The sequence below is a fragment of the Mobula hypostoma genome, chromosome 10 (assembly GCF_963921235.1).
Source record: "Mobula hypostoma chromosome 10, sMobHyp1.1, whole genome shotgun sequence".
Taxonomy (NCBI): Eukaryota; Metazoa; Chordata; class Chondrichthyes; order Myliobatiformes; family Myliobatidae; genus Mobula; species Mobula hypostoma.
This window is the reverse complement of record NC_086106.1, coordinates 61,715,529-61,741,010: the sequence shown is the minus strand read 5'-3', so window position 1 is coordinate 61,741,010 and position 25,482 is coordinate 61,715,529. Positions and strand designations below refer to the sequence as shown.

General features: G+C 41.7%; 1 protein-coding gene across 3 annotated transcripts in view; it reads right to left on the bottom strand.

Moving 5' to 3' along the window:
* Nucleotides 1-25,482, bottom strand: part of LOC134353323 (UAP56-interacting factor-like) — an 87,855-nt gene that overhangs the window by 38,837 nt on the left and 23,536 nt on the right. For 2 of the 3 annotated variants that reach the window (XM_063061359.1, XM_063061362.1), the window contains exons 5-6: nt 18,488-18,575; nt 15,976-16,025 (exon numbers count right to left, since the gene is read on the bottom strand). The exons of the other annotated variant lie outside the window; for it this stretch is intronic. In XM_063061359.1, coding sequence (XP_062917429.1) covers nt 15,976-16,025; nt 18,488-18,575 — 138 coding nt within the window. The remainder of the gene's footprint in view (nt 1-15,975; nt 16,026-18,487; nt 18,576-25,482) is intronic. 3 annotated transcript variants of the gene reach the window in all.

The window sequence follows — 25,482 nt, the reverse complement described above, 5'->3', positions numbered from 1 at the left end:
TCAATCATCAAGAAATGGAAAGAGTATGGCACAGCTGTAAATCTGCCTAGAGCAGGCTGTCCTCAAAAACTGAGTGGCCATGCAAGAAAGAGAGAAGTGAGGGAGACCACCAATAGACCTATGACAACTCTGAAGGAGTTTCAAGCTTCAGTGGCTGAGATGGGAGAGATTGCGCAGACAACAGCCGTTGCCCAGGTGCTTCACCAGTCACAGCTTTATGGGAGAGTGGCAAAGAGAAAGCCACTGTTGAAAAAAACTCACATGAAATCTCAGCTAGTGTTTGCCAATAGGCTTATGGGAGACTCTGAAGTCGGCTGGAAGTTCAATGGTTTGATGAAAACAAAATTAAGCTTTTTGGCCATCGGACCAAACACTATGTTTGCCAAACAGCACACATCATCAAAAACACAACTTCCCTACCATGAAGCATGATGGTGGCTGCATCATGCTGTGGGAATGCTTCACTGCAGCAGGTCCTGGAAGGCTTGTGAAGTTACAGGGCAAAATAAATGCAGCAAAATATAGGGGAATCCTGGAGGAAAACCCAATGCAGTCTGCAAGAGAACTGTAACTTGGGAGAAGATTTGTTTTCCAGCAAGTCAATGACCGCAAGCATGAAGCCAAAGCTACAAAGGAATAGCTTAAAAACAACAAAGCTAATGTCCTGGAGTGGCCAAGTCAGAGTCTAGTCCTCAGTCCAATTGAGAATTTGTGGCTAGACTTGAAAACGGTTGTTCACTCACAATTCCCATGCAATCTGACACAGCTTGAGCAGTTTTGTAAAGATGACTGGGGAAAAATTTGCAGTGTCCAGATGTGAAAAGACGATAGAGACCTCTCCACGCAGACTCAAGGCTGTAATTGCTGCCAAAGGTGTATCTATTAAATATTGACTTGAAGGGGGTGATTACTTCTGCAATCAATTATTTTGTGTTTTATATCTGTAATTAATTTAGATCACTTTGTAGAAATCTGTTTTCACTTTGACACGAGAGTCTTTTTCTGTTGATCGGTGTCAAAATAAACAAATTAAATCCATTGTGATTTAATGTCATAAAACAATAAAACATGAAAACTTCTGGTGGGGGATGGGTGAATACTTTTCATCGACATTGTATATTGTCCCTTATGTGTCGGTGAATAGCAGAATCGGAGGGATGTTGAGGAGAATATGGAAGGCTAGAACTGTGGAATTAATGTAGGATTACTATAAATAGTTTGCTGATAGTTAACGTGGATAGTGGGCCACAGGACCTGTTTTTGTCACTCCATAGGTAAAAGCTTTGTGGCTCATTTTTAAGTTGCAAAATCTAAGAGAAGCTCCACTGACAAAGTGCAAATCTTCTCATTTTTGATCAATGGTATTTGCACTCTCACTATCATTTGGACCATAGTGCTCAACTTCAACACATGTAAACATTCACAGAGCAGCACACTTTTCCTTACAAACGTTCTTCCACGAGCACCAATTCTCTTGGCTGGTGTTTTTCTTCAGTTTCTTTCTCAATTCTCATTTCATTGTCTTTTTGCAGGATTTTCTTGAGAGTTTCTGGCAACGTGATTTTGAGGAGGAACTTATCGAAGGCACTTGGAAAAGTAGTGGAAGCAGACCAGTCCATTACAAGCAAAGCCCTCCCCACCACTGAGTACATTTACATGGAGCACTACCACAAGAAAGCAACATCTATCATCAAGGAGGCCCATCAGCCAGGCCATGCTCTCTTCACGCTGCTACCATCAGGAAAGAGGTTCAGGACTTTCAGGTCCCAGGTTCAGGAACAAATATGTATTACTGTTCAACCGTCAGGATCCTGAACCAGCGTGGATAACTTCATTCACCGCTACTCCGACCTGATTCTACGATCTACAAGCTCACTGTCAAGGACTCTTTACAACTCATGTTCTCAGTATTATTTTTATTTGCAGAGTTTGGACATTAGTGTCTGTCAGTCTCTGTTTATGTATAGTTTTTCATAAAGTTCTATTATTTCTTTTTTCCTGTAAATGTCTACAAGAAAATGAATCTCAAGGTTGGATATGGTAACATATCTATACTTAGATGATTAATTTACTTTGAACTTTGGGGTGTGTGACTGCAAACACAGTTTGGGTCAGATTTGCTCAGCAGTTAGTTATGAAGTGCTTTGCTTATGGCTGCAGGGTGGATGAGTTTAGTCTTTAGAATAATATTTATTTTGAACCTTTTGCATCATTCAGATCTGGTTCCTTACTGAATGGAGAACATCAGGCTTGATATTTGCCATTTAACATTTCACCAAAAACAAATGTAGGGTGTTAAACAATTGCTGATGTCATTTCTGTGACCTGCATACCAGAAAAACAGCACAAAGATGTCCAGATTCTTGTATCAGAAAATCTATACCATATTAATAACTTCCATTAACTCATCCAAATGTACAGAATTCAATACCATATTGTTAATTAGAATTTGCCTGCACAATGCTGCTTTTGTGTTGTGTGTAACAGACGTTTCCTGTCCATGATTTTAGTCTTTTAAAATGCACATTTCTGTTGGAGTTCTTGACACTTTATGGTCTTAGTCATGCCTTTTTGAATTGTTATGTTGTGTAACTCCAAACCAAAAACTAATTGAAAGAAACACCCAGGGAGACCGGGGGAATGTCTATGTTTCATTTCTTTACTTTAGTGAGCAATGCACTTATGATGTGGCAGAGTAATGATGTATAGCATTCACATACTGTTATACATAAAACCTGTAATTAATTATTTAAATAACACAGAATGCTTAATCAAAGAATATTTACAGTATTACTCAATATTAAAATATTAGATACACAACTCCAACTCAATATAGATATTGATCTATATATATATATAGATCTCAACTTCCATAGATATATACAGTATCATGCAAAACTTTGAGGCACATATAATATAGCTAGGGTACCCGAGTCTTTTGCACAGTACTCTATTTGTCAACATGGAGTGGAGCACATTGGTAAATCTGGCGGGAGCAAAGGATGTTGGGAATGGCGAGGGTGGAGCGCTGCGGGAGGGATGTGGGTCAATGATAGACAAGGAGTGATAGAGAAGGGGTGATGCGGGTGCAGACACACCCAGTCCTGAGACACCAGGCAAGGTTATTTGATTCCAACCAATTGGTTTATTGATAATTACAGAATACCTCCCTGATGTTTCCTGCTCCCTCTCCTCTCCCTTCCCCTTTTCTCAACCATGATTTCCCTCTTCTTGCCTCCTTCCCACTCTCACTTTGCAATAGAAACCAAAATCAGAATTAAGTTCATCATCACTCACATACATCAGGAAACTTGTTTATTTTTTGCAGCAGTACAGTGCAATACATAAAGTTACTACAGTACTGTGCAAAAGCCTTCAGCTTATAATACAGTATACTATATAACACCACAACTATATAGACATCCATAGCATAGTAATTTTTAAATTGTTCTATTCAGGCCTAAAGATTTAATTGCTATGGAAAATTTCTTACTCTCGTAGGGCTAATGTCTTTCTTGACAATGGGAGGGTCACTCTGCTTGGCAGGTGAGACTTGTGGCTGTGAAACAATCTCAGGTTCTGATGCCCCCTTTGTGGTGGTTGTAGGAGTTGACTCTGGAATGGCAGTAAGTGGTTCTGACAGTGTTGCAATCCCAAACACTAGACACTAGAATACTACAGCACAATACAGGCCCTTCGGCCCTCGATGTTGTGCTGACCTACATATTCCTTAAAAAAATTACTAAACCCACACTACCCCGTAACCCTCGATTTTTCTTTCATCGATGTGCCTGTCCAAGAGGCTCTTAAACACCCCTAATGTTTTAGCCTCCACCACCATCCCTGGCAAGTCATTCCACACACCCACAACCCTCTGTGTAAAAAACCTTACCCCTGATGTCTCCCCTACACTTCCCTCCCTTAACTTTGTACATATGCCCTCAGGTGTTTGCTATTTGTGCCCTGGCTATCCACCCTATCTATGCCTCTCATAATCTTGTAGACCGCTATCAAGTCCCCTCTCATCCTTCTACGCTCCAAAGAGAAAAATCCCAGCTCTGCTAACCTTGACTTGTTTTTCAATCCAGGCAACATCCTGGTAAATCTCCTCTGCACCCTCTCCATAGCTTCCGCATCCTTCGTATAATGAGGTGACCAGAACTGAACACAATACTCTGAGTGTGGTCTCATCAGAAATTTGTAGAGTTGCAACATGACCTCTCTACTCTTGAACTCAATCCCCTTAGTGCATGGCAAGCTCTTTGATCTGCTGTTCTATGCCAGGCCACCAGATAAAATATTTGAGCCAACACTTTCATTTTGACCATGCCTCGATGATCCACCTGTAGCTCTTCCAACACCTTGGCTCTCAGCTTGGAAAGTACAGTAGCTATCAATCCCCACATAAAACAACCTCTGTCAAGGGCAAGTTCATCCTGGCTCTGCTAAAAATAGGGGAAACAGGTACTTCTGCACATTCCCGCCATTCTGAGTTGCCATGTAGACTTAAGACAATGTGGCGTCTTTTCTGGTTTCCCTTTGGATAATCTCTGCCATAATAGGGAGACTTCCAATTTGCAATAGGCAGAATATGTTAAGTACACTTTCCAGTTATTTCCTGTTCTAAGAGTAAACAGAAATCATCAGCATTTCTATGATTAGTTGTCCTCTTGAGTTTTATTGTACTTGTAACATCCAAGAAGCAACCTATCTGCATTCCTGCTGCTGCTGTTAGTGGAACACCCTTCTGTAATTTGAAAATGGACACTAGTGGTTGATGATCAGTAATGATCGTAGATTTTGTCCCATACAAGTACTGGATGAAATGTTCTACACCCCAAGCCAGACTCAAGCCCTCTCTGTCAATCTATGTATAATTTTTCTCTGCAGTGGTAAGGGAACGTAATGAAAAATCCATGATGATAAGCAAGTTTTCATGCTAAATGAGTTTGTTGAACTCATGTTCCCCTGACCTTGAACACCTAACGGTCAACTGAAGTCTGGTTTGTTTACCTAGGGAGTTCATAACCCTGACTGCAGTTTACATACAATCAGCAGCTGACTATAATCAAGCTATTGTGATACTGCATGAGGCCATCTCCAAGCAAGAAACAGTCCACCCCGACACATTTCATAGCATAGTTGGAGGCTTCAACCTGGCTTGTTTGAAAAATCCTGCCTAATTGCCATCAGCAAATATCCTGTAGCATCAGAGGTTCCAACACACTAAATCACTGTTATACTAACATAAGGAATGCATTCCGTCCCATATCCAGACCGTATTTCAGTAAATCGGATCACTTGAGTGCCATTCCCCTGCCTGCATACAGGCAAAGGCTAAAGAGTAAAGCTCCAGAGATTAGCCCAAGAGATGATCGGGGAGGCAGAGGACGGCTACAGGATTGATTCACATAAATGGACTGGGCCGTGTTCAAGGATTCAGCTGTCAGTCTGACTGAATACACTATGGTTGTAACTAACTTTATCAGAACAGTTGAAGATGAGTGTGTTCCCACAAGATCATTCAGACTCCTCCCCAATGAAAAGCTCTGGATGAACCATGGGATCCAAATCTACTGAGAGCCAGGTAACAGGCATTCAAGTCTGGTGACCAAAAAAGTTACAAGAGGTCCAGGTACGATCTCTGTTAAGCCATCTCATGGGTGAAGTGGAAATTCTGGACTAAACTTGAGTAGATGAAGGATGCTTGACGGTTGTGACAGGGCTTCAATGCTCTCACCCCTTATAAAGTTAAATGAAGCAACAAAGGCAACAGCAGGGCTTCACTTCCAGATGAGCTGAATACCCTCTATGCTCATTTTACCCATCAAAACATGGAGGAACCATCATGAAATCCCACCTCCCCTGATAATCTTTCGATTGCAGACTCTGAAGCCAATGTGCAAGCAGCTTTCAGGAGGATGAATCTTTGAAAAGCATCCGGCCCAGGTGGGGTATCTGGCCAAGTACTAAAGACCTCTGCTGATCAATTGGCTGGTGTGTTCACTGACATCTTTAACCTCTCGCTTAGGAGGTATATGGTACCTATCTGATTCAAGCAGGCTTCGGTTATACTGGCGCCCAAGAAAAGCATGGTGACCTGCCTCAATGACTATTATCTAGTCGCACCTACATCCACAGTGATGATGTGTTTTGAGAGGTTGATGATAAAACATCTCAACTCCTGTCTGAGAACTGACTTAGATCCGCTCCAATTTGTCAACTGGAGCAACAGCTCCACAGCAGATGCTATCTCATTGGCTCTTCAATCAATTCTGGAACATCTGGACAGCAAAGGTGTATACATCAGGATGCTCTTTATTGACTGCAGCTCAGCATTCAATACTATCATCCCCTCAAAACAAATCAATAAGCTCAAAAACCTGGCCGCAATACCTCCTTGTGCAATTGGATTCTGGATTTCCTCACTTGCCAACCCCAGTCAGTTTGGATTGACAACAACATCTCCTCCACAATCTCCTTCAGCCCAAGGCTGTGTGCTTAGCCCCCTGCTCTATATGCTTTACACTTATTCCTGTGTGGCTAAACACAGCTCCAATGCCATACTCAAGTTCGTTGATGACACCACTGCTGTAGGCTGAGTCAAAGGTGGTGGTTAATCAGCATATAGGAGGGAGATTGAAAATCCGGCTGAGTGGTGTCATAACAACGACAACTCAACGTCAGCAAGACCAAAGAGCTGAATATTGACTTCAGGAGAAGGAGACCAGAAGTCCATGAGCTAGTCCTCATTGGACGACCAAAGATGGAGAGGGTCAACATCTTTAAATTCCTCAATGTTATTATTTCTGAGGACCTATCCTGGGCCCAGAACATACATGCAATTATGAAGAAAGCACAGCAGTGCCTCTACTTCCTTACAAGTTTGCGGAGATTTGGCATAATATCTGAGGAGCCATGGCATCCAAGGGGACATTGCTTTGTTTATCCAGAATTGGCTTGCCCACAGGTGGCAAAGAGTGGTTTTAGACGGGTCATAATCTGCATGGAGATCGGTGACCAGTGGTGTGCCTCAGGGATCTGTTCTTGGACCTATATTCTTCATGATTTTTATGAATGACCTGGATGAGGAAGTGGAGGGATGGGTAAGTAAATTTGCTGATGCCACAAAAGTTGGGGGTATTGTGGATAGTATGGAGGGTTGTCAAAGGTTACAGCGGGACATTGATAGGATGCAAAACTGGTCTGTGAAGTGGCAGATGGAGTTCCACCCAGATAAGTGTGAGGTGGTTCATTCTGGTAGGTCAAATATGACGGCAGAATATAGTATTACTGGTAAGACTCTTGGCAGTGTGGAGGATCGGAGGGATCTTGGGGTCCAAGTCCAAAGGACATTCAAAGCTGTTGCGCAGATTGACACTGTGGATAAGAAGGCATATGGTTAATCGACCTTCATCAATCGTGGAATTGAGTTTAGGAGCCGAGAGGTAATGTTGTAGCTATACAAGATCCTGGTCAGACCCCAGCTGGAGTACTGTGCTCAGTTCTGGTCGCCTCACTACAGGATGGATGTGGAAACCATAGAAAGGGTGCAGAGGAGACTTACAAGGATGTTGCCTGGATTGGGGAGCCTGCCTTATGAGAATAGGTTGAGTGTACTCGGCCTTTTCTCCTTGGAGCGACAAAGGATGAGAGGTGACCTGATAGAGGTGTATAAGATGATGAGAGGCATTGATTGTGTGGATTGTCAGAGGCTTCTTCCCAAGGCTGAAATGGCTAGCACAAGAGGACACAGTTTTAAGGTGCTTGGAAGTAGGTACAGAGGAGATGTCAGGGGTAAGTTTCTTTACGCAGAGAGAGGTGAGTGCATGGAATGGGCTGCCAGTGACAGTGGTGAAAGCGGATGTGACAGGGTCTTTTAAGAGACTCCTGGATAGGTACATAGAGCTTTGAAAAATAGAGGGCTATGGGTAACCCTAGGTAATTTCTAAGGTAAAGACATGTTCGGCACAACATTGTGGGCCAAATGGCCTGTATTGTGCAGTGGGTTTTCTATGTTTCTATGTTACTTTGAATTTTGATCTCATGTAATTATCGGATTTTTCTTCTACTAATCTGTCCTTATTTTTTAAAACTGCAACTTGTCTTTTAAATCTTTATCTCTTCCCAGTACAGTCCATTTGTTTTTCTCTCCCTGACATGCTCCTTGTATGTGTCTTACTTTGTTGCATTTTCTCCAAGTTTCGCTTTTAAATCTGCATTGGGGTGGTGTACGTACAGTGCCTATAAAAAGTGTTCCTCCCCCTTGGATGTTTTCATGTTTTATTTTTTTACAACATTAACTCAAAGGATTTAATTAAGCTTTTTGACACTAATTGACAGAAGAGACTCTTTGTGTCAAAGTGAAAACAGATCTCTACAAATTGCTCTAAATTAATTACAAATATAAAACACAAAATAATTGATTGCATAAGTATTCACCCCCTTCAAGTTATTATTTAGTAGATGTACCTTTGCCAGCAATTACAGCCTTCAGGTTTTGTGTAATGGTCTCTATCAGCTTTGCACCTGTGGACACTGCAGGTTTTCGCCATTCTTCTTCACAAAGCTGCTCAAACTCTGTCAGATTGCTTGGGAATCGTGAGTGAGCAGCCTTTTTCAAGTCCAGTCACAGATTCTTAATTGGATTGAGGTCTGGACTCTGCCTTGGCTACCCCAGGACATTAATTTTGTTGGTTTTAAGCCATTGTTGTGTAGCTTTGGCTTTATGCTTGGGGTCATTGTCTTGCTGGAAAACAAATCTTGTCCCAAGTTGAGGCTCCTCTGCCTCCTCCAAGATTTCCCTATATTTTGCTGCATTCATTTTACCCTCTACCTTCACAAGCCTTCCAGGGCCTGCTGCAGTGAAGCATCCCCACAGCAAGATTCAGCCACCACCATGCTCCTCGGTAGGGATGGCGTGTTTTTGATTCTATGCGGTGTTTGGCTTACACTAAACATAGCATTTAGTCTGATGGCCAGAAAGCTCAATTTTGGTTTCATCTAGCCACATGACCTTCTTCCAGTTGGTTTCAGTGTCTCTCACATGCCTCCTGACAAACTCTAGCTGAGATTTCATGCGTTGTTTTTTTAACAGTGGCTTTCTCTTTGCCACTCTCCCATAAAGCTGCACAGATGAAGCACCCCGGCAACAGTTGTTGTATGTGCAGTCTCTCTCATCTCAGCCACAGAGGCTTGAAACTCCTCTAGAGTTGTCACAGATCTCTTGGTAGCCTCCATCACTAGTCCCCTTCTTGCACGGTCACTCAGTTTTTAGGACGGCCTGCTCTAGGCAGATTTACAGCTGTGCCATATTCTTTCCATTTCTTGATGATTGACTTAACTGTACTCCAAGGAATACTCAGTGACTTGGGGATTTTCTTGTATCCATCTCCTGACTTTTTCAAACCTCATTTCGGCTGTTATAGTTGAAGTAATCAAATTTCTAAGCAAACTGTGTACTCTTCCACCCAATGCTCTCAGCAAAACTGGCACTCACTTCTCATCTGCTATTCCATTTGTTTTAAAATACTGCTCAATTTCCTCAGTGTACAATATCCAGTTATCTCCTGTGCAATTGAATGTGTCTACATATCTTTCCACTGTAGCCAGCCATTTCTGCATTTTTTTAAAAATTTATGATTATTATCACCTGGTACTCACAGTTTATGAGTCCACCGTGAATGTATCCATTCTCTGCCTCGTTTTAAAACTTGAAAGTCTCTATCACTTCCCAAAGAAGCATGTGCTGTGCTTTTTTAAAACTCAAACATTTCGCTGTGTTTTTTTAAACTCAGAATGTCTCACTGCGCTTCAAAAGGTAGGTAGTTGTCTCAGGTTCGTTTAAGATTTGCTCATCACCACTATTATGTTTTGTAACTCTAAAACATAGAACTAATTGAAAGGTAAACGCAGGGAGACTAGGGGAACTGCATGTTTCATTTCTTTCCTTCAGCGAGGTTTGTGATTATGACGTGCTTGCATAATGACAACAGTATGCCATTCATATAATTTTACATATAACACAATTATTTTTAAAAAAATCAAACAATATGTTCATCATATTACACAAATATTACTGAAATATTAAATATACAACAGGTCTGATGATGCCAAAACTATTTGCTTTGAAAATGTCCTATCACAATTCTTTGGAAATTTCTTTTCAATTATGTATACTGTTTTACTGATAGCAAGTAGAGTCAAATTCCCACCAGATTACCGAATTCAAGAATCCATGCATTTTTCTGAGAATTAATTTGCACCAGTTGAATTTCAAAGCTAATGATCGTGTACCCTTCAACACAGGTTTTCACTATCAGCAGCTGAAACCAACTGTTCTTTTGCAACTTTTAAAACTTTGTATTACCTGTTTTTAAAACTTGAAAAATGTCATTACTCCCATTCTCATTTTCCTTAGATACAAAAGCATGAGTGAGATATAAAGCTCAGTGTAACCTTTTGCAATATGCCTGTACTACTTGACACTGCTGCTAGTAATGTAGCAACCTCAAAGTTGGTTCACTTCTGACAACTACATTTCATTACGGAAAATCTTGCATAGGCAGCTAACATGTAATCACAGCCTAGAGCACCAGTATTTTGATACAATATTATAATGCATTATTTGACTACTTTTATGCAACAAAATTGGAGAAGGTCAATGCACAAGTGTCCTTTGAATATGTCAACTTTAGAACAAAACTGCTGAGAAACATAGAAAGAATTATACAGATATAACGTGTCATATCTTCATGTCCAGTATTTGGTAGTTCTGGTCCTGTTCATTTTTTCTATGACTGGAAAACACTGCTGAACATAAAGAACACTAAAATCTACAAGTCTTACTTGCTAGTGTGTTGATTAATGAAGATTCTGCACAATTACGAATTAACACAGAGTGCGGGCCCTCACTCCGTGCCACTGTCCACTACAGCTACTTGGGGAAACAGCCATCGGAAACAACGCACTCGAACACGGAATTGCGGGAAGTGCGCCAGTACTCAAGCAAGACTCAAAGCAGATCACTGTAGGCCTGTGCTCACAATGATTCTCCTTGCTAACGTTCGATCACTAGATTACCTGCTTCTGCATCTGGACCAGCGGGAGATGTGAAACAGCTGCTCACTTGTCCTGACAGAAACGTGGCACCGAGACACCAATCCAGATTCAGCCATCCAGCTGGAAGGCCTAATTTCCTTTCAGGTGGACAGAAATACTGCAAACTCCAGCAAGACTTGCGGAGGAGATCTGTGTGCCTACATCAACAAGAACTGACGTGATGTGAGAATGCCACGGTATTAACAGTCCACTGCTGACTGCAGATATAGGGTTTTTAACGGTGAAGTGCAGGCCCTTATACTTTCTGAGGGTGTTCACTGCCATTGTGATCATTCTGTCAACGCCCCCCCCACCCCCAGTGCTAGTGATGGGGAAGTGCTGCAGAGCTCGATGGTGCCACCTGCAACCTTGAAACCACTCACCCTGTTGATATCTTCATTGTTGCTGGTGACTTCAATCATGCCAACTGAAAAAACAGTCATGCCAAAGCACTAACACCATGTAAACTTCACAACCAGAGGAACGAATATATTACACCTGACTCTTTCTCCCAACATTAGTGGCACCCACAAGGTATCCCTTGCCCTCACCTCCAGTACTGAGACCACATATTCAGGCACATAAACTGTTGTGGTAGCTAATAGTGTTATTCCTATATCACTTAGTTAGCCAGTCCCAGAAGGGAGGAAATCACATACTACACAAGCAGGGTTATCAATAATGTTCAGTTGAATATCCTGCAAGATCTGAGCCATTATTATTATAATATTATATGGTAAGGTATTTCCTTTTTTTTCTTCTCTTTTTTTAACCAACCAGCTCATTTTGGTAGTGGGGGTAGATTCTTTCATAATAAAATACAATTATTTTATTTTATTTTATTTCATTTCATAATTCAATCTTTTCTTTCTACATGATTGATTGGAATATGGGATACTGTGATCATATTACTGTGATTTAAATGTAATGTAATTCGTATTACTTGTATCCTTATGAATTTTGTATTTGTATTTATGCAATTTATATAATATTAATAAAAATATTGAAAGAGAATATCCTCAATGCTGGACTCCTGGAGTGCTCTGCTCTATCCCTCACATTGAACACAAGACATGGTGTTATAACTGGGTGATTATTGATGAATTCAGGCTACAAACCAAAGGAGATCCCTGACAAGAAAGAATTAACAGTAAGGCTGTTCTTGTTTGCGTACATTTTTGAAACATATCCAGCTATTTATCAACCTAAACTGCCTATGCTAGTTTGCTAACAGAGCTGAGAACCGGCCAGCGTTTCTAGGCAACCCCTTCAAGCTACACCCAAAAGTATCTGAGATTCAAATAGACAAGGCTGGCGTACTGCAGTTCAGTTGCAAAATGAAGAAATAATATTCAAAATGGACACAAGGGAAGATGTCACAGCCATCCCCAAATGCCTGTTCATAAAACTGGTGAAGAAAACAGGCATCATGCTAAACCTAACAAAGAAAGTGCTCGTGGAGCCAGGGAGACAGGGCATCCATTGTGAAAGGAATATTTACTACTTCCAGCCGTAAAGATGAAAAACAGTTAAAAGAGGATGTCTATGGTTTTCAGAATCCCTTCTCACCACTACTGGGACAATGTGACATCAAAAATCTGAACCTCATTGCAAGGGTTAGGTTTGCTAAACAATGTTCAGTGGCAGGAGAAGTACTCAGAGTTGTTCACAGACATGGGGTACTGAAAGAAGAGTATCTTAGCCAACTGAGGCCAGGAATGAGGCCTTACTCTCTGACCACAGCGTTGCGTAGATCAGTCCCATTGATGAACAAAGTCAAAGCTGAACTTGAGAGTATGGAGGTGCTTGACATCGTAACTGGAGTGAATGGACCTACCTACTGGTGTGCGGACATCGTTCCTGTTCCCAAACCAGATGGCACAGTGAGGATCTGTTTTCATCCAACAAAATTGAAAGATGCAGTGAGGCAGGAGAAGTTTATTCTGCCCTCTGTTGAGTACACATTGGGTATGCTGGGTGGAGCAAAGTTCCTCAACAAACTGGATGCAAACTTAGGGTTCTAGCAGATCCGTTTTGCTCCTGAGTCACAGAAGCTCACAACCTTTATCACACCATAGAGACACTATGCCTTCAAGAGACTCTCTTTTGGCATTTCATCAGCCCCTAAACACTTTCAGATGAGGATGAACCAAATTTTGGAGGGACTGAAATTAGTAGTCAGAAAGTTCTATTTTAACTTCATCAGTACACAGGACTTGTTTGCAAAATGCGTCAGGCTTGTTTAGATGTTCCTTTGAACCTTTTGAATAGAACTTTTTGGCCGCAATGAGCAAAGGTATATTTGGAGAAAAAAGGGTGCAGAATTTCATGATAAGAACCCCTCTCCAACTGTTTAGCACGGGGGCGGATCGATAATGCTTTAGGATTGTGTTGCAGCCAGTGGCAGGGGGAACATTTCACTGGTAGAGGGAAGAATGAATTCAATTAAATACCAGCAAATTCTGGAAGTAAACATCACACCGTCTGTAAAAAAGCTGAAGATGAAAACAAGATGGCTTCTACAACAAGATAATGATCCTAAACACACCACAAAATCCACAATAGACTACCTCAAGAGGCGCAAGCTGAAGGTTTTGCCATGGCCCTCACAGTCCCCCAACTTAAACATGATAGAAAATCTGTGGATAGACCTTAAAAGAGCAGTGCATGCAAGACAGCCCAAGAATCTCACAGAACTAAAAGCCTTTTGCAAGGAAGAATGGGCGAAAATCCCCCAAACAAGAATGGAAAGACTCTTAGCTGGCTACAAAAAGCATTTACAAGCTGTGATACTTGCCAAAGGGGGTGTTACTAAGTACTGACCATGCAGGGTGCCCAAATTTTTGCTTCGGGCCCTTATCCTCTTTTGTTATTTTGAAACTGTAAAAGATGTAAATAAAAAAGTTTTCTTGCTTAAAATATTAAAGAAATGTGTCATCTTTAACTTCATGCCTTTTGGAAATCAGTTCATCTTTTACTCGCTTAGCTATTCACAGAACAGAAATTTTGACCAGGGTTCCCAAACTTTTGCATGCCACTGTAACTAAAAGCACTGGTTGGAAAGTGTCTATCATATGGGCACCTGGTTGTACACCATAGAAACAGGCCCTTGGTTCTTCTGAATTATGCCTATCTACATGAATCACGGTTGTCTGGATCTGTGCCCTGCTTATTCAAGCTCCTCACAAGATGCACCTTGCTGTACGTGTTGCTACAGTACCCACCTTCACCATCTCGTCTGGCAGCTCATACTCCTGTTAGTTTGAAAAATTTTACCCTTCAAGTCCCCTTTTTGGGGCAACTTGGTAACATAGCGATTAGCATAAAGCTGGTATTGCGTCAGTGACCTGGGTACAATTCCCGCCAGTCCTGTGACCGTGTGGGTTTCCTCCAGTTTCCTGCCACATCCCAAAGACATATTGTTCGCGGGATAATTGGTCCACACGGGTGTAATTGGGTGGTGCAAGCTCATTGGGTCAGAAGGGCTTGTTCCCATGCTGTATCTCCAAATAAAATAAAAATCTATCTCCTCCCTCTCAGATTAAACTCAACCCTTTATTTTTAGACACACCTACCATGGGAAACAGTCACTGGCTGCTTACCCTTACTGTGTTTTTCATAATTTTACATACCTCAACAATGTCAACTTTCAGCCTCCCTCATTCCAGGGAAAACAACCTAACCTATCGAATCCCTAACAACTTAATCCCTCCAATCAAGGCAACAGTCTTGTCAATCTTTTCTGTCTCCAATCTCTCTTATTCATGTCCTTCCTATAGTGCGATGACCAGAACAACACACAATACTCCACGTGCAGCCAAACCATCGTTTTGAGCACAATGGCCATTTTGCACTTCTGGTTCAAGTCAGCTCAACTCCCCTTCCCATTATCACACTTACCTTTCTGTTAGCCTCCTCCACTGCTAAAGTGAGGCTAAGCATAGATTAGCAGAACAACACCTCATACTTGCCTTGGTAACTTACAATCCAATGGTATTAACATTTGGATTTTCCAATTTCAGCTAACCCCTACACTCTGCGTTCATTTCCTACTCCATCCAGTCCACTCAGCTTTGCTTTCCTTTTGTTCACTTTTACACACACACATATACACAAACACACAGGTCCAGCTGCCCATCATTCCCTCCTCATGGAGTTCCACCTATCAGTCCCCAGTCTACGCTTTTCTTTTACTACTATATAGTGGCAGTCTTCCCTCCTCTAGCCACTCAGCATTCCCGTCCTGATGCAGGGACTCAACCTGAAATGCTGACACATCCATTTTAGCTCCACAGATGTTCCTTGCCCTGCTGAGCTCTACCAGCAGTTTAGAATTGATTGTCTGCTGCTCAGGTGAAAAGCAACAGACAGTGAGAATATGTTTATTCACACAGCAATCTGGTTTCTGATAGATTCAGCAGGATGGTAAGTTTCACACGTAAATCATGACCACCTTTGCAACAGATAGGGCTCTCATTCTCTTAGATGTATCACCACCGTCAGACAACCTTATTGGTCAATGCTATTATATGAAGATTCATATGATTATTTAATTCAGAGACAGTCTGCTTTACCTTTTTCTAAATCCCACATTCCTGTATGGAGAATAGCCAGTACAGAAATATTCTGTATCCCAAATATGAGTTACTTGTGACTGCACTTGACAAATCCAATCACAGATATTTTAAAATAACATGGTTTCCTTGCTCTTGGTTCCTAAAAATCTCAGAGGTTTCCAGTTACTAGCTGGATTATTAACTGAAATTGTAGCTTGATCATTTGCCATCCTTAATTGATTATGGAATATGTGGCAGGAGCAGCATAGAGTAAATTACTCTTTAGCTCTAAAATGATCTTCAGCAGGCAATTACTTACATGCGAGTCCACTTTTTCTTCGGTCCAGCTCCCAAACCCATTTGAGGAGACTTAAAAATTACAGATAAAGCCAAATGAATGAAAACGCCAGAAATAAAACCTAATTATAAACTCCAACAAGATCTTACTAAAAATTAATTGTGCACAATGATCTGCATTAACTATATCAATGAAAATATTAAATCACTTCTCCCAGTGCATACTTAGTCTGTTAATTCTGTTAAAGCTTTGTACTGTAACTTTTGTAGTCAATTTTGATCACTAAACTTACAAAGCATGTCAAAGCCTGTGATATGATGCATAAAATATTTACAAGAATAAAGCATGGGGTAAGTAACTTCAGTTATATGAAAAGCTTGCAGAATATGAGTGCAATGTATGTTAATCTGTGATGTATGCACACCTGTGTAGCTTTAGCTGCAGACAGTAAAATAAACAAGATGCATGTACTGTGGCAATTCCCCATGCCTTTTCATGATTCATTAGATTCATAGCACTTTACACTATCATCCACAAATGGATTACAGATGGATGCACTGTGGAATTTAAATTCACTTAATAATCTGGAAATTGGAATAACAATAATGACTACCACAAAAACCACTAAACTGTTGCAAATATCCAATTGGTTTACTAATGTTGTTCAGGGAAGGAAATTTGCTATCATTACCCAATCTGGTCCATACGTGATTCCAAACCTTTGGCAAAGCAGTTGACTATGAAATAGCCTATGAAGACATGCTGTTAGGCAGCAATTCATTGTTTCTCCCTATTTGGCAGCAAATACAGTGTTTGACATTGTACTACACTTAGAAGTACTGAAAGAAGCAAGGGCACTGAATGTGTTCCAGTTGGGAGACTTCAATGTAAGTCACCAGGTGTGAATTGGTATCACAGGCACCTGCTGAATCCTGATGGACAAAGTTGCCAGATAAAGTCTGAAAGTAGTGAGCGAACCATCACAGATAATTAGTGATAAACTACTCATACTGCAAACCTCAAATAAAAACTGATGAATGCTGGAAAGACACAACGGGTCAACAAGCATCTGTGGAAAAATGCTGCCTAAGCTGTGGAATGTTTCCAGCAGTTTTTGTTTTTATAAAACTAAAGGACAGCCCTACTTTATATATCACAGTTATTCTATCTGTGCAGAGATACATTTTCAATGCCAAGAAGCCACTCTGTCATGCTTTGAGACACCAGTATTGTCCTAAATGTGCTAGAACATGTGAACAATCGACAGCAACAGGAATGAAGTACACTGCCAAGATCTTTAATTTCATGGCCTAGCATCGCTCTGAAGCAAAATGGCATACTGGAATTAACTCCAGGCATACATAAAATGATAAGGTTCCAACCCAATGACGCTGGAGCACAGGACTAGATGCTCAATAAACAACACCATCATTCAATGGATACACTTAAAAGATGATAACCCAATGAATCAGTTTGAAGCTCTGCCATCGCCCTATGTGAAGTTGTAAAAGGTAGAAGACAATGAAGCAAGTTCTGGGAGGAAGAGGCTTGAAATGAGAGGGCTAAAGACAAGGTGGAAGGATTCACAATCATGTTTGGCCAGAGTATGAAATAGATAATTCTCTTCAGCTCCTTCCTGAGATCCCCACTATCAAAGAAGCCAGCCAATTTGATTCAACCTAAATGCTATAAAGAAGCAAGTTAGGTTATATGAAAGGCTCCAGGACCAGACAATATCCCAGCTGTAGTTCTGAAAACCTTTATTCCCAAAGTAGCAGTGGCTCCAGCTATTCCAAGCTATTCTAGTTCTTTTGCAACACTGACATTGATCTGACAATGCACAAAACTGCTCTGTCCTGTTTACAAAAGACAGAGCATATCCATTATGGCTATTTACCTCCCTTCAATTAAATCTTGATCATCAGTTAAGGGAGAAAAATCATAACTAGCAGTGATAAGCATTTCCACTTAGTGGTAACCTGCTCATACCCAGTTTATGTTTCAAGGGCTACATCGATCCAACCGTATCAAAGCCTTGGTGAAGCAAAGATTAAGTAGATGAATTCCACAGATGAAGGGAAAGTGACAGCCCTTTGACTACATGTGGCATCAAGTCACTCTGCTAAAACTGAGATTAGTACTTGCACAGATCCTCTGAACACATGTTGAACATATGTTGGGCCACCTCAATCTTTTCCTGTAGATTCATTGGTATTTAGAAATGAAAAATCAATCCCATCTCACCTGAACAAATATCACATATATACTGGTTATGTGAGCTATCAGGATTTTTTTTTTTTGCCTAAAGACCATTCTGTTCTCCAACTGGTGGTAAAATAAAGCATATTGGAATATGGTGACATGCTACCTGTCAGCCGAATTAAGGATTTCCTCTTATATTTCTCTTACTTTCAGCATTATTAGTAGTTTTAAGAAAAAGCTAGTAAAATGTCCAAATGATTGTATGAGAAACTAATTGATTATACTCTGGAATCAAATGCATTCTTTCAAATCTATTCATAAAATAACGCACCGTTCTTTTAATGTTCGGTTTGGTTTGTCTTTGTTGATTCTGTGTTTGTTTCTTCTGCTGGTTCGAAACTCTGCTCTGAAACATAATCCTGTAACAGTATAATAGGAATTAAAATAGTCAAGCAAGGTGTTTTGAAAATAAATGCCCACTACCGTGTTCATAACACATATTTAATGGTTATAGCTTGGCTATTTCAGAATTGACTTTAAATCCACCCGTACTCTGAGCTTGTTTTAGAGGAAGAACCAAACAATATAAATTTCAGCTAAATTCCCTATGCCTTATGTACTTTTGTTGTCAATCACCTCTTCTTCCTATGACTGTGAATGATGTGGTTATGGGATATGAGGTGCAGTACCTTTGTTAGACCTTTTCCAACAGGCATGAGGTCTCTGCCTGCATGGATAGGAAATCTGGGATACGTAACTCGGATACAAAGAGCAAATTTAATATTTATGGGTAAAAGAGAATGTCATACTGTGAGGAAGAATATTGAAAGCAGATAGATACTTCACAGTTGTGAACAAATGCCCAGCTCATTGTATTGCCTTTTAGTTGTTACAGATTCAGAGATTTCCTTACATTTGAAGAGGGAGGGAGGACCCAGTTGTTGTGCTCTAAATGGAAATCAGTGATGGGTATGAGGAATGAGAAAGTTGGAGCAAATGAAAACCAAACAAAAACATAGAACTTCAAAGGTAATAAATTGTTAATTGTTAATCAATCCTTGTACAAATAGCATACCATTTAACAGATCAAATGTTTCACATCATGACTGAAATCATGATTATTTGAAGATTAAGGTTTTGATTCATGCAACACTGGTGCCAGTACTGAGGAAATAAGAAGCCTTTTTTTTTTTTGCAATGATTTCCATGTAACTGGGCAGGAATCAATGTCTTTGTGAATCAGATATGTAAGATAATACCATAAGACCATAAGACAAAGGAGCAGAAATCAGCCATTCGGCCCATTGAGTCTGCTCTGCCATTTTATCATGAGCTGATCCATTCTCCCATTTAGTCCCACTGCCCCGCCTTCTCAACATAACCTTTGATGCCCTGGCTACTCAGATACCTATCAATCTCTGCCTTAAGTACACCCAATGACTTGGCCTCCACTGCTGCCCGTGGCAACAAATTCCATAGATTCAGCACCCTCTGACCAAAAAAATTTCTTCGCATTTCTGTTCTGAATGGGCGCCCTTCAATCCTTAAGTCATGCCCTCTCGTACCAGACTCCCCCATCATGGGAAACAACTTTGCCACATCCACTCTGTCCATTCCTAATACTTAGGTAGCAGATAGCTCAGGCAACATGGAAAAGTGAATTTCTAAAATAGTCAAGGATGCCGAATAAAATAATTGCCTAACAATAAATAAAATGTGACAGGAAGGGGCAGATGTTTAGAAATTCTAGTACAACCAAAAGAATGTGCTAGGTGTATGCAACAGTGAGCAGTAACGAAAGTTTCAGTCATAGGAACTACCATCCAATTAAAGTTGTTAGGAAAATGCTGTAATGAAAGAAGGACCTAATAATAAGGCACTTAGAAAACTAAGCATTCTTAGCTGTGCCTATTTTTTCACTGGCTATGTGAAACAGTCTTTTTCCCAAACTTACTCTGGCACAACTCTCCAAATCTTTTCCCATTACATCATGATTACATAAGTACTGCTTTTTTCATCTGTGTGGAAATTGTCAATTTTATCAACTTTATTACTAACTTCCACCCTGTCCTCACGTTCACTTGGACTATTTCTGACATCTAACCGCACCCCCACCCCCGCTTTCTAGATCACCCTGTCTCCATCTCAGCAAACACTTAATTTACTATAAACCCACTGTCTCCCAGAGTTACCAAAATATATCTTCTCCCACCCTGGTTCTTGTGAGGATGCAATCCCTTTCTCTCCGCACATCTGTTCTTGAGATGAGACTTTCAGTTCCAGAGTCATGGTCCAGTCCGTGAAGTCCGCATTCCAATTCACAGTCCAGTCCATCGATCCTTGCTCCAGGTTTTCCTGTCTACCCTGTTTCTGTTCCTGTTGAGCACTAATTGAGGCAGCTGATTCTCATTGGGGCTGGCTGCATAAATACTTCCAGAGACCAGGGCGTGGCTGCTGGATTGTTCTCATTATTACTCCTTGTTTCCTTCCCCTGCCTTCTGTTTCCTCATCCGAAGCCTTGCCTTGTCTTGCCAGTAACTCTCGCTTCACCTCACTTGAATTTCTTGTCTCACCTTGCATTGCCTGAAGCCTTGCCTAGTCTTGCCGGTAAATCTCCCCTCACCTCACCTGAAGTCTTGCCTTGGAGCCACCCTGAACCTAGCTCCCTTCCTGTCCCTTGCCTCCGTCGGGTAAGCCAGGCCAAATTGCCATTACCCTGTGGTTGGTTTTGTCCCTCCTGTCCCTTGCCTCCATCAGGTAAGCCAGGCCATCTTGCCGTTATCCTGCAGTTGGTTGTGTCCCTTCCTGTCCCTTGCCCCGTCGGGTGGAGTACCGTGCCCTGCCCAGGAGGAGCTTCAAGACCCCAAGCCTCTAGCCTCGCCTCAAGTCTCTAGCCGAGCCTCGCCCCAAGCCAAGCTTCAAGACCCAAAGCCTCAAGCCTCTAGTCTCAAGTCTCTGCTCTCCAGCCTCGCCTCCAGTCTCTAGTCTCAAGTCTCTGCTCTCCAGCTTCGCCTCAGGTCTCTAGTCTCAAGTCTCTGCTCTCCAGCCTCGCCTCAAGTCTCTAGTCTCAAGTCTCTGCTCTCCAGCCTCGCCTCAAGTCTCTGCTCTCCAGCCTCGCCTCCAGTCTCTAGTCTCCAGCCTCGCCTCAAGTCTGAAGACTCCAGCCTCGTCCTACCTGTCAGCCAAGTCACGTCCTTGCCCAGTTCTGGGGTCCGAGCAAGAGGCAAGACCCAGGTTCTGGGTCCTTGTCCAGTCTCTGGCTCGGAGTCCAAGCCCGGGCTCCTAGCTCTCTTGTCCGGTCCTGTTCCAAGTTCCCGGTTTTCGTGTCCATGTCCTAGCCCTCAGCCTGTATCCTAGTCCTGTCCCCAGTATTTCAGTGTCTGTGTCTTGCACTTGGGTCCGTTCCCAGCCACTCCCTTATGACAGCCAGGACATCTGAAATGTCCTCCTTTTTCAGTGTTGCTTTTCCCTTTCTGTGATTCAGAGCCCTGACCTGCATCATCTTCATTTCTAACATGTCTGCCCTTATCGCACCTCCCCCCAGACAGAAGAGTAACATTCCTCTCCATTCTACCAGCCTACATATGCAGCTCATCATTCTTCATCATTCCCACCATCTGCAATAGGACCCTTCTACTTGTTTTATCTCCCCCTGCCAACTCATTTCTGCTTTCTGCAAGGATCATTCTTTCCAAGACTCTCTGGTCTGTTCATCCCTTCCCATCACCAGGCAGCTTCCCTGCAATGGTAGCAGGGCCGGATTAAGCTAGTGCGGGGCCTGTAGCATATGTTATAAAGGGGCCCTGAATTTAAAAAATGCACCTAAGTATTAAAACATAAATTATTTACTTGCACGGTAAAGTAATTCAATTTTTTCATTTGCTACACAGCCAGATAATACGACAAATGTCTGACACTTCAGTAATAGTATTACTTACATGTAGGTATCAATTTCAAATGTCAAAAGTAACAAAACTACAATTTAAAAGTTACATTTTCTAGATTTAGCATGAGCAAATTTGTTGATGATACTGGAAATGTCTATTTCACGCAGAAGTTCATGTTCAATGCTCATTAGAGTGAGATTGTTCAATCTGTTTTGACCCATGGTGCTCCTTAGTTCATTTTTAATCCTTTTCAGTTTTGAAAATGAGCGTTCTCCACTGCAGTTGGTAACCATGAGTGACAAATAGATGTGCAAGGCATTTTCTACATTTGGAAAACATGACTCCAAAGTATTGTCAGTTATCAAACAGTAAAACTGTTTGGTTTTGTTTGGCGCCAATATGAGAAGCAAGATCAGTTTTCAACAGTTCAGTAAACTGCACAAATTCTTCATCCAGACTTTCTTCCAGATCTTCCGAATATGATTTAATAAGATCTGATGATCTCTTTATGATCTCTTCAGGTGTAAACTACTGTAACTGATGAAGGAATCCAAAAACACCATTCACCTTTGGATAAGCTTTCTGCCTTTTTGACAGGGCAGAAAGCAAGCTGTCAATAATGGCAAGAAATGTTCGGCTTTTAAACTTTTGAGAGGGCATTTGAGATTCAACAAGTGGGTCAAGAGTGCTGGAACCACTGAAATCATTGTACGTACGATTTTGCTTGTGTTTTCTTCGAGTTTGCTGTTGATAATCTTCACACTTAGTCAGATCATTGGCTTTTTGCTCGATGTCTGAAAAAGTAGACCGCATAACTTGAATATATCCATGCAAGGATTCATAGAGTGCACAAGGTGTGTTCAAGTCTTGGCCAGAAGATTGCAAAGAAGCACTGGTCATTTGAAAATGCTGTAATACTTGATCCCACAATATGACCATTATTTCTGTTTCCAACTTCATCATGGTTGAAATTAGTCCACGAGCCTGTTGTCAACACTCTGCATTCTGATCATTGTTATTTGAAATGTCATCCGAGACTTGTTTTATTGCAGAAAAGCTGTGTAAGAGTGCTTTTGTTGCATCTGCACGAGCTGACCACCTGGTATCTGACATTCTTTTCACAATGGGCAAATGAGCACCACCATCAGAAGATGCAGCAGAAATGAGATCCTACCAATAAGTAGAAGCAGAAAAAAATGTGTACAGGCTTTCTACAAATTGAAAGAAAATTAAATCTTCTTGACAACATTCAGCAGCACATTTTCCAACCAAATTTAGTGAATGTGCAAAACATGGAATGTAATCCGCAAACTCATTCAGCTCTGCAGTTGAAGGGGGAGGAGAAGATGGCGGCATGACTCTGCCACTCCAAAATGATATCGTATGTGTTAACTAGGGGCCGTGCACAATCCTGATTTGATGGAGACAGACGTGAGAAGCACGGAGGAACACCTGGAGAAACTTCTGAAATGCCCGCTTCGCTGCCGCTGCTACTGTGCGATCGAGGATCTCCGGAGGGGAAGGCCCCAAATTCTCGGCTTTGCCTATTGCCTGTTGCCGGGGCTGGGGTCGAAACACTCGGCAGAGATGGTGCTCAGAGCTCGGTGTCGGAGGGCTGGTCAGAGGCTCGAAGTTTTCGAATGGACTCAAGAGTCGGCTATGGTCGGGTGCTTCCAGGGTGCTGCATCGGCAAGTTTGCTGCGCTGGAAGCTCATGGCAGGAAGAGTTTTTTTTTCTTCCTTCTACTGTCTGCGTGAGATGATGGGACTTTCGAGAGACTTTGAGACTTTTTTTTTACCATGCCCATGGTCTGTTCTTTATTAAATTAGGGTATTGCTTTGCACTGTTGTAACTATATGTTATAATTATGTGGTTTTTGTCAGGTTTTTCAGTCGGTTTGCCCTGTGTTTCTGTGATATCATTCTGGTGAAACATTGTATCATTTCTGAATGCATGCATTACTAAATGACAATAAAAGAGGACTGCTTGTCCTCATAATCTAATAATCTAATCTAATCTAATCTCCTTAATTCGTGCTTGTAAACCACTATACTTGCCACTCATGTTGCTGGCATTGTCATAACTTTGACCACGGCAGCCTTTTATATCAATGTTATTTTCCTTTAAAAAGTCAAGCAAACTTTGGGCAAGCTGTTCAGCACTATGACATTCCGTATCCAAAAACTTCACAAATCTTTCAACTGGTCCAGACGGCAAAACATAGCGCACAGTCAAAGTCAGCAGCGCACGCTGCAGCATCTTGGGAGTGTGGGAGATAGCGCAAAAGTCACCACGACACAGCAAGGAGCCAACACGCGCCTGCACACACATACCATGCAGCTCTCCCGACATGAAAACAACAGCGTTGCCAGATCGTCATGAGAATACAGTAAGATGCCGATTTCACCAGACTGCAGCTTGCAAGCATTTAGTGCGGGGCCCGTAGCATATGCTACTTTTGCTACTAGGTTATTCTGGCCCTGAGTGGTAGGTGTAGTACCAGCCCCTACATCCCCTCCCTCAACACTATCCAGGGACCTAAACAGTACTTCCAGATGCAGACATTTAAGTGAACCTCCACCAATCTTGTCTATTGCATTTGGTACTCTCAATGTGGCTCCTGTACATTGGGGAGAACAATTACTGACCGGGGAACCATTTTGTCAAGCACAGTTTCCAACAATGGCTATCTTGGTCTCCCGGCTGCAAACTGTTTTAAAATCCTGTTCACTGACATGCTAAGGCTAACCACAAACTAAAGGAAACTACCTTATATTCAGCCTCAGTTATGAACATTGAATTAACGGATTTCCTATTGCAGGTAACTCACATCCCCTTCTGTTTCTTTATCTTCTGATCCACCTGATTCTCCCACACACCTGCTCTTGTTTCCCAGTTTCTTTCCCTCCCCTCCTGTTTCTATCTGCCTATCACCCACACACTCCAATTATTCTATCAGCTACCCACCACCCCTCCCTTATTTCGTTCTATTCACCATCTTTCTATCAGATTCCATAATCTGCAAATCTTTGTTGTCTCCAGTGTCAACCCCTGTTTCACGCTTACCCTTCATTTCTTTATAATGGCTATCTTCCCTGAAACTCCCAGTCCTACTTCAACCCAAACATAAACTACCCCTTTCAAAAGACAAACAGCTGGAGGAAGTTAGTGGATTGGACAGCGTCTGTCAGGGGGAAAGGAATTGTCAACATTTCAGGATGGACTGTCCACAATTCCCCCACCTCCCCCCCCCCAACAGATACTGTTTGCTCCGCTGACTTCTTCCTCCAGCTTTTTGCACTTAGACAAACTTGATATACTAAAGCAAAATAAATGGCAGTACTAAATGCATTTTTTAAAAACTGAGGATACCGGTTGCAGATAAAAGGGTGCCTGCAATTGCAATAAGCCTGGATTTTTAAAGATCGTAGTTAAGATG